Genomic DNA, 16,067 nt, shown 5'->3' with positions numbered 1-16,067 from the left:
GCTCCTTGTCATAAGTCAAAACTTGTTGAGAACTGGAAAAAGACCCATAATGTACCAATAATGGAATGACCGCCGAATAGCCCAGATCTCAGTCCTATTGAGAACCTATGGGCTCATTTGGGTCGGATGGTAAGGGCAAGAGTACCAGCTCCAAGAACTATTAAGGAGCTAGACAAGGTTATCCATGAAGAATGGAAGAAAATACCGGTTGCAGTATGCAAGGCCTACTGCATGTCTATGCCAACTCGCATAGCCCGTATGAAGAAAGCCCGTGGTGATGTTACTAAATATTAAACTTTCAATAAAAGTTATTTTTCTTAATATTTAAAGGTTATATATTCTTATTCCAATGATTTTAAAAGTGGTTTCTTAAGTAAAAGTAGACAAACAATGAAGAGAGAGTTAAGGATGTTATTTTTTCACTTTGGCGGAAGCTAAAATTTTCTTTCATTTAATTGATGAGACTGTATGTGTTTATCTTTGTCGATTTCTCTTTTTTCATCCAGAAAATACTCTTTGACAGACTTGAATCGAAATATCATAACACCATATTGAAGATCTCTTTTCCAGAACCTTTTAGGTGCATATCCACAATGTCGTATCATGTCTTTTCTTTTTTTTTCACGTTTTTTTCTGCGCTCAAAGTCTTTGTAGTATCTTTGGGAAAACTCTATGTCACGTCTTCCAAGCTCCCACGCCAAAAGTCTTTCTTTTCTGTTTGTTTTATCCAAACACAAGTGGTACCAGTTTGTTCGAAATGATATTTCTTGGCTTTCTTGATGTTGTAGTGAATTACCATCCGTATTCTCCAGTTGCTCAATGGCATAATGTCTGACATGCTGAAAACAATAACTGTAATTATAAATTATGAATGTCTTCAACTGCGACATGTGCATATCGAAGAGCGCTTTTCCATTTATGTCCCACTCAGGAATAAGAAATGTAACGCTCTTTAGCTTCAAATATTTAAGTTGTTTACAACGCAGAGATATGTAGTTGAATAGGTGTATAGGAACAGACACGTTGATGAATTCCAGTTTTTGTAACGAGTGTGGGATTGTTATATGTCGCGAGGGGTTTATGAGGTAAGTAGTGGAATTCTCTATATATAATGACCTCAAAACTGGACATTGATCCAAGAGATGTTCCATTTCAATCCTTCGGTGTTCTAGAATGTGTAGTTCAACAAGCTTCGGGCATAAATTGAAAATAATGCGAGATCGCGGTTTAGCGTTCAGATAATCGGTTATAGTCACCCACATAATCTTCACCGATTCTGAAACTTGCTTAATACACTTAGTGAGATTATCCATAAGTAGTGACTTGTATACATGAGTGTCGAATACAACACGCTCTAACTTTATATTAAAGTAATTAAGAGTCATGTAGAATATATAAAGTGGCCATCTGTTACAAGTATGCGTAGGTGTCTGTACCATTTTTAAATAAGGAAAAAACTGATTCAGTGTTTTCAGCAATATTAACTGTCCCTGGTATTTGTTTATGTAAGTCTCTTGTACTAATGGTCTGCGAGCTTTGCACGGCTTCATGTTAAGACTGAGTAGGTTCGGGTACTTCAATGCAAAATAGCATAGCCAAGAACCATCAATTCTCACATCAAGAAAAGTAATCTTTGTAATTTTGTGTGCCGGTTCAATGGTTTTTATCATTTCCAAATCATATTTCGAAATCGATGAAAGAGGATAGTTGATATCAAGGTACTCTAACTGTCTCATGTGGCGGTGGAGTGATTCAAATTGAGTCCATAACATAGTGTTGGTCTCTTCGACATTATTTTCTGAATTAAGCGTAAAATGAGCAAGGGAGCGAGATACCGAAAGGTTCATAAAGATGTCTTCTAGCCCAGAGTGTTTACTGGTCAATTTTATGCTCAGGTGCGTTAAAAATCTCCAACTAATCCAATCAATAGAACGTATCATCCAGTTGTCGCTTTCATCTTCGTGATTCTCTTCGTCGCAAAAGAGATATTTTATTCCAGGGAAGCTTTGCTGTAACTGTGTAACATAGCCTATATGTCTTATATTTATCCGCTTGAGATCCAATGCCCACACACGATGAACGTTCTTCCTGTAGACTTCGTTAAGAGTGGATGTGGCGAACATGGTGCTTAATTTGTTTTCATCGATCTCTAGTTTGGCCCAATAAGCGTTTAGAAACGGCTCTGTCCATCTCTTACAGACAAGTGAACAGGAGGTCTGGTCTTTCTTATTGATATGTGTTGCGATATACGATAGGATATTTGGCAGTAATATTGATACCATTGAAATTTTGAAAAAGGGAGGGAGAGAAAGAGAAAGAAAATCAATTACATTCTATAATCATCGGACAAGCATATTATACTTTTTTATTTGTGACTTCTTACATGAAACACTTTACAACTTTGGTTGTCCAATATAGAAAGCCTAATTAAAGCTTAATTAATAAACTTTTGGTCTTACACCACATGGCTATCTAGTTACTGTAAAGGGGTGTGGCTATTAGGTTGTATTTTACCAAAATATGCAAACAAACTACATACATACCTTATTTTATTTTTTTGTTTACTTATCTAAAGCAATAATTAATGACCCCAGGTTTACTTATATAAGACTCTATAAAATGTGTAACGAACATTAGCGTTTTTCTTTAGAGGTAACCAATGGAAGTTTTTTTTATTGGATCTAATGTATAAATGTTTCTCCGGTGAGGAAAATATAGTCTTGAGGTCCAAGGGTTTATTTTTTTTAAAAAAAAAAAACTGCTCAGCTTTTTAAACTGAAATATCTTGAGTAATTTCTTTTTATATATATACAGTCTCATCAATTAAATGAAAGAAAATTTTAGCTTCCGCCAAAGTGAAAAAATAACATCCTTAACTCTCTCTTCATTGTTTGTCTACTTTTACTTAAGAAACCACTTTTAAAATCATTGGAATAAGAATATATAACCTTTAAATATTAAGAAAAATAACTTTTATTGAAAGTTTAATATTTAGTAACATCACCACGGGCTTTCTTCATACGGGCTATGCGAGTTGGCATAGACATGCAGTAGGCCTTGCATACTGCAACCGGTATTTTCTTCCATTCTTCATGGATAACCTTGTCTAGCTCCTTAATAGTTCTTGGAGCTGGTACTCTTGCCCTTACCATCCGACCCAAATGAGCCCATAGGTTCTCAATAGGACTGAGATCTGGGCTATTCGGCGGTCATTCCATTATTGGTACATTATGGGTCTTTTTCCAGTTCTCAACAAGTTTTGACTTATGACAAGGAGCATTGTCTTCTTGGTAAATAAACTCCCCGTCATGTCTTTTACTTAGGCGACCATAAAATGGGAGCAACTTTCTTTCCAAAAGGTTTATATAGCCAAATTGGTCAAGGCTGTTAATAATCGTTTTTAGTGGGCCTACTCCTCCTGCCCACACACAGCCCCAAACCATCACCGAACCACCTCCAAACTGTACTCTAGGCATGATACAATCAGACTTGAACTTCTCCAGAGGAAAGCGCCAAATTCTAAGGTTTCCATCCTTTGGGAAAACCATAAAGCGAGACTCATCGCTCCAAATCACACGATCCCATCTTTGATTGGTTTCTTTGCAACGTTTAGCAAACAACAATCGTTTCTTTTTATGTGTTCTGGATAGCCTTGGCTTAAACACAGGATGGCAAGAAGACATTCCGATCTTACGAATAGCTTTGCGGATGGTATTCTTGCAAATGTACTTGCCAATCATGAGTCTCATGGCGTTTGTGAGTTCTCCAAGTGTGGCATTACGATCTTTCTTCATTTCGTTTTTAAGCTGGCGTAAATCTCTCTCACCCAAAATTGATGGACGTCCTTGGTGTTTTTCTGTTAATGGCGTGCCATTCTGTTTCCATCTTTGAACTGTGCTATGTACAGTTGTCATGGGTATGCCTGTCTTCTCCGAAATGGCAGTCAATGAAATATTATGGAGAGCACCACCGATAATAATAAGTCCTTTTTCATAGTCTGAAAGCTCTTTTCGTTTCTTAGGAATACTTTTATTGATTTGCTGAGACATTGTGAGATTTGAATGAGAAGAGTTTTTAAAAAAAGCACAACAACTTTGCATTAAAGATGTTCTATTTAGTTGAGTTTAAACTTTTTTCTTTCATTTATTGTATGGGTCTGTAGATACACCTGTCAAACTAATACATATTTACATACACGCTCATCTACCTACATATGTATACATTTGGAATATAAATATATATATATGAATTAGTATAAGACTATTCTTTTTTTTAAAAAAAAGAAATAATAAGGATACAAGTCATTCCAGTATTATGGAAATCATGTACACATTCTAATATTGCATCATAAGCATACAGTAAACACAAGCTGCCTCAAACCATAATAATATTAAAAATAATAGCAGATTATTTTTATTGACCGGGCAAACGGACTAAAATAGTTGTAGCTTATCCTGTCAGAAATAATTCAATTATATATATATTATTAGTAAATAAATTATAAAAGTAATAAAAAGGAAGTATGAAGCGTAAATAATAGTCAGAATATCTTTAAAGAATCTGTTGCTCATATTTTTTTGTACTTCTGTAGTTTCTCTGAGATTTTCTTACTTTCAAGTTCAAATTTGAGCTAAAGATACTATAAGAGTGTTGTTTGTTTCAAGAATAAATAAAGAAAGGAGATCACGGCTACTTACATGAATACTTGAGTTTCTTGATTGAGAAAAAATGGTCTTGGTTAATAACTAGCTGTAACTGAGCCAATGTAAAGAATACGAGTATTTTCTGTAAGCTAGGTTTCTGAAAGGCAATCATATACAAGTTATTAGAAATTATAGGATCTTTACTATATCACAAATAATATCATTCTCTTCAACTATAGAGTATATACTATACTCCTCCTTAACTTTCTATATATGGCCTGAACTAGAAGACAAAAGTTGTACATCAAATATTTTGGTGCTTATCAATATATTATTTGACAGCAAGTGGCTAATAGTGTAATGCTAAACAGAACAAAAAAATGGCTCTATAATTATTTTGCCCTTTAGGCTTCTCATATATATAATAAAGGTATGAATAATAAGGATATATCAAAGCAATACTTTGAAGTTGTTGGTTTTTAAAGGTATATCAAATTCAGTTCCAAATATGTTTTTTTTTCTAGAGCTGCGCCTTTCTAATATTAAAACGGAACACCTCTCTTCTAGCTGAAAGGCCATATACGTAGGTCGGTGTAACTTAAGCACGGGCACTGCTTTTAAATAATCCGAGTAGTATTAAATGTCGATCAGGTACAGAGTGTACTTCTTTAATATTTTTTAACAGTTCTTTGTGAGTACGCCTTTGATGGCAAAGACACTGCAGCTTTCTGACATCATCATATGTTTACATCTACATCTAATCATATGAGATCAATTTCCATGTCAAACCATGGGAATAAAATACGTCATAGAGTGTGGGCATATTTTTTCCCTCTCTTTCCTGTATTCATACCTATGGTGAGTACTGTACTATTGCCAGCATACATAGAGTCCATTCAAACCACAAAGATAGCTATAAAGAACGACCAAAAGTAAGTATCAGCTACAACGTATGAAAATAATAGCCACCTTACATTTAAAAATCTCAATTTATTTTATCAACGGTTTTTTATTTTATTTTGACTATACCCACCTTCCCAAGATAATGAGCCTGTGCTTCTTCTTCTTTTATATGACCGTTCAGCGTATATGGCACGCTTTCGTGAGCCAATATTAGCCTCATATTACATTTGGGTGGATGTTTACAGGCGTACATGGCAAGGTTTATTTACTGCACTCACCTGTTTTTTTTTAGTCTTTCAAAAAACGTTTAGGCATCTTTACGCGTGTTTTAATAAGAACGTACACATGTAGATATATATATAATTACAACAACATACACACGATATCTTTAATACAACAATTTAAAGGTAATGTAATACTTTTTTTTCTTTACATTTTTAAACACTTTCGCGCTTATGGATAGAGACCAATGATGAGAACATTATTTATAATAACTAGCAAATGCTAGTATAATTACCAAATAGAAAAAACACTTTCTCAAGTCTCATACATCTATAAGAATAATATCTGATTATACAAAAAGACCAATACGCCAACAAACTCCTGCTAAAACCATTAGCTAATAGCCAGAATGTTTACAAAAACATGTTCTTAGGTCTCATTTACATATAATTATATATGCAATTTAAATGATTAATTTCAGTATGTCCCGTTTTACGTTTAAACCATCTACTGACTGTTCATCTAGTAGATGTTTATACTCTACTTTGTTCACGGTTTCCAGCATTCCCAAGGTTAGTAAAGATTATAATTAGATAGATATAGATAGAAGCCAGTGATGACATGAGATATATTTTGATATCTAGCAAAATGCTAGCATGATTTGAAAACACTTAATCTGAGGCTTTATACACCTATAAGATGATTTTTTTCTTATATAAAAAGACCAATGATGACATAAAAACTTCCGCCTAAGAACTAGCTTATAGCTAGGATGTTTATAAACAAATGTTCTGAGATCTTACTTATACATATATTGTTATTATGCTCCGTTTTACGCTAAAACGCTTTACTGACTGTTCATTTAGTAGATGCTTATACTTTGCTCTGTTTGCGGTTTCCCTTATCTCCAAGGTTAACAAATAAATAATTAGATGGCTATATACAGAAAAAAATAATGATTATATAAAGCTATGCTTAAGGAAATAATTAGCAAATAACTAGCATGATCGAAAGTGCTTTGCACTGTAAAACATTTACTGTAGTTGGTTTTAGTATACAATGTTTAAGCACATTACTATCTTTTGTTACTTTCGTTAAAAGTAGATACCTATATCCATTTTTTTAATATGAGAAAAAAAGCGATAATTCCGATAGCAGTTTTAAAGCAATACCAATGCTATTGTTTTTATTATATAAAGATATCATTTAACTTATTACCTTTTTCCTAGTAATAAACTTGGGTATCGCTATATATACGGTTAATATGATACTTTATGCGCTCATTTCTTTAATAAATATAATGTAAAATTAATCTTTTTTTTATTTTTTGATATCCTTGCTTACTAAAGACATCTGTATATTATATATATCTGTATGCATGATATAGTGCCATGCTAGAAGTAAACTTAGAAAATAATGTAGAAAAATATTATTTTTAGGCTTAAAAGACACGCAAAGAAGTAAAATAAGAAATTAATTGTAAAAAAATAGTCTGTGCATTGACACATGGTGGGTTGGTTATGTGGTGCAAATTTCCAACTCGGTGACAAGAAAATAAATACGGGTAGAAAGACAATTTAATTACTAAATAAATAAAAAGAGCTATTTAACTATTTTGGGTCATTTCTACAGCTATGTCACTACTTCGAAGTTCACTGCGATGAGCGATACAAGAAACACCCGTGGATAAAATCCACCGTGTCAATGGCCACCCTTTAAATACTATTAATGGTACTTCTGCTTTATTTAGGCAGGGAATGAAATAATCTAATACTGCAAATATTTTGAGTTCGTTCAGATAATGTTGTTGGGACTTATATGGCTGGTTATAAACCATCAGTGATAGAATGTTCTTTTTTGTGGTTCTTCTTTGTAATTTATTTCGTTGGTCCAAGTAGACTTCTATTGTTTTTTCTAGAGAGAGAAACTTTTTAAAATTAAGACTATGTAGATTTGGGTACTTGAGCGCAAAGTAAAAAGCCCAAAGGGCATCAAAATCAGCATCTTTGTACCTTATTTATTTAGTTGTGTACGCTGGTTTAATTTTTTTTATAACATTCACATCGGTTTCAGGTTTCAGGCAAGCTCAAGATACTTTAGCCATAAAGAAAGGCGGTGAATATCTTCAAAAACGCCCCATATAAAAAATGAAAGCTACACTTTGAATAAGCTGTTTTAATTGTTAGATAGATAAGACAAGGTAAAATAGACGATCTGGAGAAAAAGTCTCTTATTACACTGGACTCATAGCCTATAAATATTTCTAGGTAGGATAATAAATTCCAATCACTCCAATTATATGCCGCTCGAATACAGATGTGTGGTATGGCTGAAATATCGCATAAAAAGTGTTTTAACCAGGGATAACTTTGTTGCAATTGTGAGACTTGTGCTGTGATAATAACTAGGTCTCTTAAAATGTAATGTTTATACATGATGGGGATTGTTTCGGTGAGCTTCTTTAAAATTAGGGCCGTCAAACATGTCTTTTAAAATTTCTTCATTAACTTTGATTCTATTCCACTAGGCATCTAAAAACGGTTCGGTTAATTTCTTACAAACTAAGGAACAGGTGCGTCTGTCTCTTTTTTTTACCAACATAGGTTGCGAGATATGCGAGGATATTGGGCAATAATTTTGATATCATCTTAATATATACATACACTGAGAGAAAGAAAGAGAGAGTTATTATTGAGTAACACTAGTGAAGCATCTTATTTTACACTTCTATGACTTTTAACCTGAAACACTGCATACCTTTGATTTATAATTCTGACAGTTAGGTAACTATTGTGGAACACATATATGTCTTCTTTTCTTTTTAATTTGTGCCAAATCAAGAAAGAATGTTGCATTTAACTTTCTTACCCAAATTCTTCTCTTTCAACTTGGCAGCTTATACCTACAAAAAATATAAGCGAAAAATATATTTCTGTAAACAGCTTTTATAGTATTTCCGTCGCACCACAATATACCTTTTTGTTTTCATTCTAACTATGGAATCTGAAATTGACGCCTGATGTCTCTCACATATCGGCAAATGTTTTTTAGACTTTATCATGACTTGATACATATATATATGTGTGTGAGCCTTATTAATATTATTTCGAATATGGTTATTCTATGTGACCTGAAAGTAATTTTGTTTTTTGAAAAGAAGGATTGTAATTTGCACTATTCTTGAATGACAACATATCATTTCATTTGGAATGTGTAGCATTTATCCATTATTATTAATAAAAAGCATTGTCAGTAGCGTGGCATACTACTATACAGCACAATTCCATTGGTGTATCTATATGCTATTGCTTTCTTCCGATGGTACTATTTAAAATATTGATTTGACTCTAAAAGTTAAAAGGCTTGGTCTCTCGGATAACAAATTGGTTTTTCTATTTCATGTTCATTAATGCGCGTATTATAAATCTTAAATATATGTATATATAATAGAATGCATACGGGGATTTAAAAACCAAAGTTTCAGGATCGTGTACTGAAAAGGTCGTACAGAAAAGTCTGTGTGTCCCGACTCTGTGGTAGCACAGGGTTTCCGGTCCAAATCCGGTCCCGGTAAAATTATCCGGACCAATTCTATGGTTTTTAAGGTTTTTTTCTTTCTTCTTTCTTTTTGTTCGATCGTTATTAATCTGGAATTATAATAATAGTATATATATACAGCTAGTCTTTAGTAAGTACAGAAAATAGGGTCAAGACACATAAATTATTGGAAGTAAAGAAGAGGAAGGGGTATAAGTAAAGGTAAGTATATAATTATTATTTCAACCAACCAACCAAAAATCAATAATTATCCCAATTCACAATATGTGTATTATATACATATCTCTTTAATCTCTTTATATATTTTTTTGTTGTCTTTCACACTCATACATACAATTGTGTAGAAAGGTAAATAAAGCAAAAAAAAAACAAAATCTTAGCTTTGGCTTTAGCTTAGCTTAAGAAGCATAAGCATAAGCTTAATTATTTTTTTTTGTTATAAAAAATCACACACACACACACACACACACACGAGTATGCACGCAAAAGCAAGCTTGAGCTAACCTTACTCCTGAGCAGGTTTTAGCTCTTGAATCTGTTTGACCAAAAATGCCTTTTCATCATTGAATTGTTCATCATCTACAATACGAAATCAAAAAAAAAAAATCAAAAATCAAAATTCAACCCAAATCCAACCCAAATCCACACAAAAAAGAAATAAATAGAGGTTTTATGAATATCAAAATTTTGGGTTTGATTTTTTTTAATGTATAAAAGAATGACAAAGAATACTAGTTATTCACCAAACCACTACTGGCACTACCAATACTATATACTGTAACTATCTTCTCACAGTCTTTTTGTTTTATTTGATTTTCTATTCATTTTCCTTACCTTGTCTATCGTTGTGGAAATTACTCAAAAAGACAATGAGTTTATCTTGATTCTTGACCAGAATATCCAAGATTGGTTTATTCTTATTAGGATTGGCCACAAACACCTTATTAAAGATATATATATATTTTAATTAATATAAAAAGAAATAATTCATCAAGTAGTAATATATTTTACCTTGAAAACATGAAACGCTTCAAATTGAATGTTTCGACTGCGGTCTCGTAACAGATTCATCATTAACTTGAGGTTGTCTGCACTACTGATGTATCTTGTCATCACACTAAAGTTTGATCTATCCAACAAAATCTCTCCCAGCAACTTTATATAGATATAAAATATATCATCATCATTATTATTATTAGAATTACATACATAAATATGTTTCTTTGTTTACCTTTAATGATTGTCGCTTTGTAACATAATTTGAAGATAATAACAGTCTCTTGTAATGCTCAAAGAACTATAAAGAATTAAAAATAACAAAGGTAATAGGTAAGTTAATCATTTGTACATAAGAACAATATAATTTATAAAAGAAATAGCGCAATTGTATAACCTCTCTATCTATCTCTATCCATCTTTTTTAATATTCCCCCCTTTTTTATTTTCTTGCTTTTACCTCTTCATAATGAGTGTCAAGGAAATCTGCCACCATTTGCTTGTGCTTGGTCATAATCTCTTTAAATGACGCAAATGCATCTGATGCGATATCAAAAGTACTCATTTCCACATAATCAAAGAAAAGGTAGAACCGTGGGGAGTACAGGATGATCTTGGCCAGTGGCTCGTGTCGAAGGCATTCTCGCAGAATCAAACCACAATTCAAAGCAACTTCTGGCTGTTCATACCTTTGATTTTTGATATGTGTTTAGATATTAAGAATAAAAAGACAAAGAGGTTAATATACTTTTATACATTATTTCTCTTTATTATCATTAACTTTGTACATTAGTTTTTTTTTCCTTCTTATATACATAGCCCCCCCACGACCCCATCCTATCCTATCCCATTTCACTTCACCTCACTTCACCATGCCCCCCTTTTTTAAATAAATATATATGCGATCTTTAGTCTTTACCCCTTGAGAAGTGTGAAAAGCACCTCTTCACGTGTACACAGGTATTCTACTGTTGGACATCTGGTTCCAATTACTCGTCTCAAGAGATTGTTGAATATCTGTGCAACGTCTTTTTTTGCCTGCAAAAATATTACAGAACAAAAAAGAAAGAAACAAAATCATTAAAATTAAGTCAGTAAATTTAAATATTACATGTATATATATATAATAGTAATAAAATATTATGTACTTGCCTCAAACTCAAATCTGTGAATATTAAGAACCAGTAACTGCAAGAGGTCATTACTGTAGACCTCTTGAGCCAACTGAGAAACACTATCTGGACTGGGTTCACTATCTATACAGTTTATATATAAAAATAAATAAATCAATATGTATGTATATACAGAAAATAAAAGAGGCAATATAAAAATGTATGTGTTTGTGCATATCTACATATAAGAGAAAATGTATACCGAAAGAAAGAGCGAGAGAGAGATAGCTTACCGTCTTCACCGTAGAGAATGTTCTTCATTGAAACAAGGTATTTTGAAATGTCTTCGGTTGCCTAAATGTTCATCTCAACAACCTGGAGGACTCGCAAACTTGGCTTTGCAATGTTTCTTCTTTCTCTTCTTATTACCTTGCGTCTGTCTGAGCCATCGAGTCTGTGAATCGCGTCCTTGACGTACCGCACGAGATCATGAGGTGTCTTTTGCTTGGTTTTAAAGATATTGAAATTCATCAGATTTTAATAATAAAATAGAATGGAATACTTGTATGTGTATAAAAGAAAGAGATTACAAAAAGGAAAAAAAAATAGAGAGAAAGAGAGAGAGAGAGAGAAGGGGTGAGAAGGAGGAAACAAAGACAAGAGGGCTTTTTATATATATATATATATACATATATAAAAACATAATATACTATCTTATTATATAATAGAATACAATAATAATCAATTAATTAATTATATATAATTTTTATATGTATAATTTATTTGAGGGTTTCAAAGAGAGTTAATTGAAGGAGGGGGCGAAATTGGTGAGGGGAGAACGAAAAAAACGTGAGACGGATAAATATAATGTATATAGGGAATATAGAAAATAATGGAAACCGGATTTCCATATAAACATTGTGGGTATTTTGTAAAATACATATTTATACTAGTGTGCTTGTGTACAAAAACCTGTACACCTTGTCTGTCTGTATTAATACAACTCCACTGTACATACATATATAAAACCTGCTCCTTTTGATCCCTTTTTATATATATACATATTCTTTATACCCACTATATAGATACACATACAACTTTATTTTATTTGATAGAACAAAAATGACAAGTGAATTTTAGCTTTTTTTTGTATTCTTAATTTTATTTCTGGGACTCCTCATCCTCTTCTTCCTCTTCCTCCTCCTCTTCATCGTCCTCCTCATAGGCATCAAGATCCTCCTCGCCGGGAACAGCATAGATACGGAGCATGGGGCGGTTAGGATCCTTCATCAACACATAGACACCCTCGGGCAACTGAAGACACATGTCAACAACAGCCTTGACGATACCCCAACCGTTGTTGAGAGAAAGGTTCATCTGGCTGGCAAAGTCCTTGGGCTTGTAAGCCTGGGTACCCAACACAACGTGGCGGGTGTTGTCCTTGGGGTTCATACGGGCAACATAACCCAACTTGAGCTGGTCGGAACCGGCCAACATGGCCTGGACAGCCCATCTGGCAAGCTTGGCAGCATTGTTCTTCATCTCGGTGGCTACAACAGCACCACGAGCAGAGTCCAAGCTCTTCTTCCACGACAGAGCACCACCGGCGCCCTGGGCAGCAGGATCGAACTCGTTCAGAGCACGGACGGTCATGAGAGTGGTCTGGTTGCCGTTCTTGATGGCAGCATCAACCTCGGTACGGACGATCATGGAGACCTTGTTAGCCTCCTCCTCACTACCCTCGGCAGCAGCAGCATCAGCCTTGGAAGTAAGATCAAACTCTCTGTAACGGTAACCGCAGGAAGCAAGCTGGTTCTTGGTCTCTTCAGAGGCGAATGGGTTGGGGTTCTCGAACGAAAGCTTGGCCTGGTCAACAACCTGGCGAGCAAAGTTGTTGTTGATGTAAGTGGCTTCGGTGCAGAGCGAAGACCAGGAGTTGATGGTCTCCTTTTCGTTTTCTGCAGGGGGATCAAAGGTGTTCTCGTTCACGGTCACGAAATCGAACACGCCTCCAGGACGCTTGTCGAGAATGACCTTGTTTCCGACCTTCTTTACAACAATATCCCAAGGGTAAACAGTGCGGGTGGCGCACATGAGCAGAGAAAGAACGGTATCAGAAGCAAACACGGTAGCCTTGTCGTCTTTGATGAACTGCTGAATGATAGGATCTTCGGATGTGGTGGTATCGTACTTGACGCGCTCGATGTTCTGCAACATCTTTTCGTTCTTTGTGTTAACACGGTCGTAGGCCTTGTTGTAGTAGTTGACAGCACCATAGGATGCAATGTCGACAGCCTCGGGAATACCGAAAGACAACTTGCCCATACGGTTGAACTCGATCTCGTCCAGGACCTTCCAGTCGGCACCAATGTTGATCGAGGCGTTGCGAACACGCTGGGGCTTGTCGTAATCCTTGTAGCCGTATCTTCTGCGACCACCTCCCTGCTGCTGCTGCTGGTGCTGCTGGCGGTTGTTCTGGGGGCGCTGGTTGACGGTGCGGTAACCTCCTCCCTGGTTGTTGGCCTTGTTGTTCTGGGGGCGGCTGCGAGCACCACCGGATGCCTTGATAGCCATCTTCTTGGCAATTGCCGAGCGGTTGTCGACGACGGAGAAAGAAGATTCGTCCTCGTTGTGGGTGAAAGCGAATGCAGAAGCGAAAGAAGCACCGTAGGCCTGGTGTTGATCTACAAGTAAGCACATGCAAAACACACACACACAATTATAATTAGTATTATTTTTACCAGACAAAATTTGTGATGATGAATAGATCTTGCATACACATTACACCATCTACTTCTATTATCTCTGTCTCTCTTTTTTCTTTTTTCTTTTTTACCTCTGTTGAAACGGTTGAAACCGGTTCTGCCCTGGCGTCCTGTCACTTCTCTGTTGTCTTGCTTCTGGCCATCGGGGTTAGTCCAGTCAGCAACACGACCGAGCTTGTCGCCCTTGCTGTAGGGAGCATAGGGGATGTCACGGAATTGGTTGGGAATGACATTAGTGGCAGGACCCCAGCCACCTTCATTGTCGAAGATCTTGGGCAAGTAAAAGTGAGGCTTGGTAGATTCTGCCATGACTTGAAATTTTTATTAAAAAAAAGGAATTGTTCTTAGTTAATTAATTCTTGCTATTTGTTTTTTTTAGGCATTTAATGGATAGATTATTTTTTTTTTATTTTGATCGATTCTGAATTGTATTTGTGTGTATGTGTGTATTTAAATAGAATAATGCATATATAGGATGGAATTGAATTGAATTGAACGGAATATAATGGAATGGAACGTAACTCACCTAAATAAATATATGTTATATATATATACTTAAATAATTAAAGAAAAAAAAATTCAAGCTTTTTTTTTATTTTATTTTATTTTATTTCTCTCTATCTTTTTTTTTTTCTTTCATAATTATCCAAAGTTTTACTGCTGACATCACTTTTTAGATTAAAACACCGCTATATTTCCCTTTCTCCCTTTCTCTCTTTCTCTTTCTGTCCATGTGTGTATGTGTGTGTATCTTTTTTGGTAGATATACATATATAGATTTCCTCATTATTGTTTCGTCGAAATGAGTGATAAAGACTCCTCGGTTGTAGCAAATAAGGTAGAACCGAATGAAGAACCCGACCAGTCGAATATTTTACCACGTGGAATAAGTTCTCTTTTGGGCCCTGTGCTTTGTGATATTGACAAGTCGGTGGTGGCAGCTCATCAAAGTCAAGAAGATCTAGGCAAAGAAATTGAACGTCTTATAGCAGGCAAATACACAATAATAATAACAATAATAATTAAGGCACTTATGGTGATAATATCAAGAATAAAAATAATAAAAATAAAAGTAAAAAACTTATACTATAATGAATGCATATATATATATATATATAAGACACTCTTCTTCTCCCCTTTTATTTCCTTTTATCTTTTTTATTTTTAAAGAAGAGCAATAGAAAATGTATACATAAAAGTTGATATTGATATGTATGTGTACAGGACTCGCAATATTAATAAACTTTTATTGCTTAAAATAGAATTGGAAGTATTTGCAGATATTGCAGAACCACCTCGACTACAACCTGCATTGGATATTTTGGCAGATGCTCGTAAACGACTGACAGTAGCTACTAAACTCATGCAACAAACCCAAGCTCGTATACAGCGTATTCAAGTGGCTCTTGAGAAGTGAATAATATATATATATATTCCCCACAAAAAAATGACGCACGTTGGTATGCGTACAAATATGCGTACACATATAACATATTCATATACCTTGTATTCAATTGTATATATATGTATACTTCCAGAACAGAAAAAAGTATGAATAAACCATTTGATTTCTAATTCTCAATAAAAAATTATACATCAACTTTTGTTACATATTTTCAGGAAAAAATGATCAAATAAATTGAAGCATCTGGGGTTGACAGACTTAAAAGCTCAGAAATCTAAACCGTTTTATTAAATTAGTGCTTTTTTTTTAAAAAAAAAAAGTTGTGGATAGTTGTAAATTAATATGATTGGTTTACCTCACTTCGACCCTTTTCGTCTGTCCACCCCAATTTGGGGTATAAGTGGAGTCCATCCAAATGCGAGGTCCTCAATGCCCCTCCCAATTCTTCCTTTTCTTTATACGG

General features: G+C 34.5%; 5 protein-coding genes across 5 annotated transcripts; 2 read left to right on the top strand and 3 right to left on the bottom strand.

Moving 5' to 3' along the window:
- Nucleotides 1-434: 434 nt before the first annotated feature.
- On the bottom strand, nt 435-2,282 carry PHYBLDRAFT_152188 (hypothetical protein; the record flags this gene model as incomplete). Its single annotated transcript, XM_018432863.1, has 1 exon — nt 435-2,282. The coding sequence occupies one exon, from the start codon at nt 2,280-2,282 to the stop codon at nt 435-437; it is 1,848 nt and encodes a 615-aa protein (XP_018284679.1).
- Nucleotides 2,283-5,384: 3,102 nt separating this feature from the next.
- On the top strand, nt 5,385-6,521 carry PHYBLDRAFT_71932 (hypothetical protein; the record flags this gene model as incomplete). The annotated part of the gene is made up of 3 exons (XM_018442565.1): nt 5,385-5,575; nt 6,250-6,340; nt 6,492-6,521. The coding sequence occupies 3 exons, from the start codon at nt 5,385-5,387 to the stop codon at nt 6,519-6,521; spliced, it is 312 nt and encodes a 103-aa protein (XP_018284678.1).
- Nucleotides 6,522-9,831: 3,310 nt separating this feature from the next.
- PHYBLDRAFT_156641 (hypothetical protein) lies at nt 9,832-11,965 on the bottom strand (the record flags this gene model as incomplete). Its single annotated transcript, XM_018433503.1, has 9 exons — nt 9,832-9,905; nt 10,161-10,266; nt 10,338-10,481; nt 10,558-10,623; nt 10,783-11,011; nt 11,242-11,360; nt 11,475-11,578; nt 11,728-11,788; nt 11,864-11,965. 9 exons carry the CDS (start codon nt 11,963-11,965, stop codon nt 9,832-9,834), a joined length of 1,005 nt encoding a protein of 334 aa, XP_018284677.1.
- Nucleotides 11,966-12,515: 550 nt separating this feature from the next.
- PHYBLDRAFT_189220 (hypothetical protein) lies at nt 12,516-14,698 on the bottom strand. Its single transcript, XM_018439623.1, has 2 exons — nt 14,271-14,698; nt 12,516-14,118 (listed from the first exon to the last, which is right to left on the bottom strand). Exons 1-2 carry the CDS (start codon nt 14,506-14,508, stop codon nt 12,596-12,598), a joined length of 1,761 nt encoding a protein of 586 aa, XP_018284676.1. The 5' UTR covers nt 14,509-14,698; the 3' UTR covers nt 12,516-12,595.
- Nucleotides 14,699-14,932: 234 nt separating this feature from the next.
- PHYBLDRAFT_189219 (hypothetical protein) lies at nt 14,933-15,811 on the top strand. Its single transcript, XM_018439622.1, has 2 exons — nt 14,933-15,191; nt 15,462-15,811. The coding sequence occupies exons 1-2, from the start codon at nt 15,002-15,004 to the stop codon at nt 15,614-15,616; spliced, it is 345 nt and encodes a 114-aa protein (XP_018284675.1). The 5' UTR covers nt 14,933-15,001; the 3' UTR covers nt 15,617-15,811.
- The last annotated feature ends 256 nt before the right edge of the window (nt 15,812-16,067 follow it).

Source organism: Phycomyces blakesleeanus (genome assembly GCF_001638985.1).
Source record: "Phycomyces blakesleeanus NRRL 1555(-) unplaced genomic scaffold PHYBLscaffold_34, whole genome shotgun sequence".
Taxonomy (NCBI): Eukaryota; Fungi; Mucoromycota; class Mucoromycetes; order Mucorales; family Phycomycetaceae; genus Phycomyces; species Phycomyces blakesleeanus.
This window is presented reverse-complemented; position numbering and strand designations above follow the sequence as displayed.

Bases quoted from the DNA above. Each gene is read 5' to 3' on its own strand.
- PHYBLDRAFT_189220 (XM_018439623.1), bottom strand. From the start codon at position 14,508: ATGGCAGAATCTACCAAGCCTCACTTTTACTTGCCCAAGATCTTCGAC. The intron at 14,119-14,270 runs GTAAAAAAGAAA...GCTTACTTGTAG, and splicing joins TTTCAACCGTTTCAACAGAG to ATCAACACCAGGCCTACGGT.
- PHYBLDRAFT_189219 (XM_018439622.1), top strand. From the start codon at position 15,002: ATGAGTGATAAAGACTCCTCGGTTGTAGCAAATAAGGTAGAACCGAAT. The intron at 15,192-15,461 runs GCAAATACACAA...TGCTTAAAATAG, and splicing joins AATTGAACGTCTTATAGCAG to AATTGGAAGTATTTGCAGAT.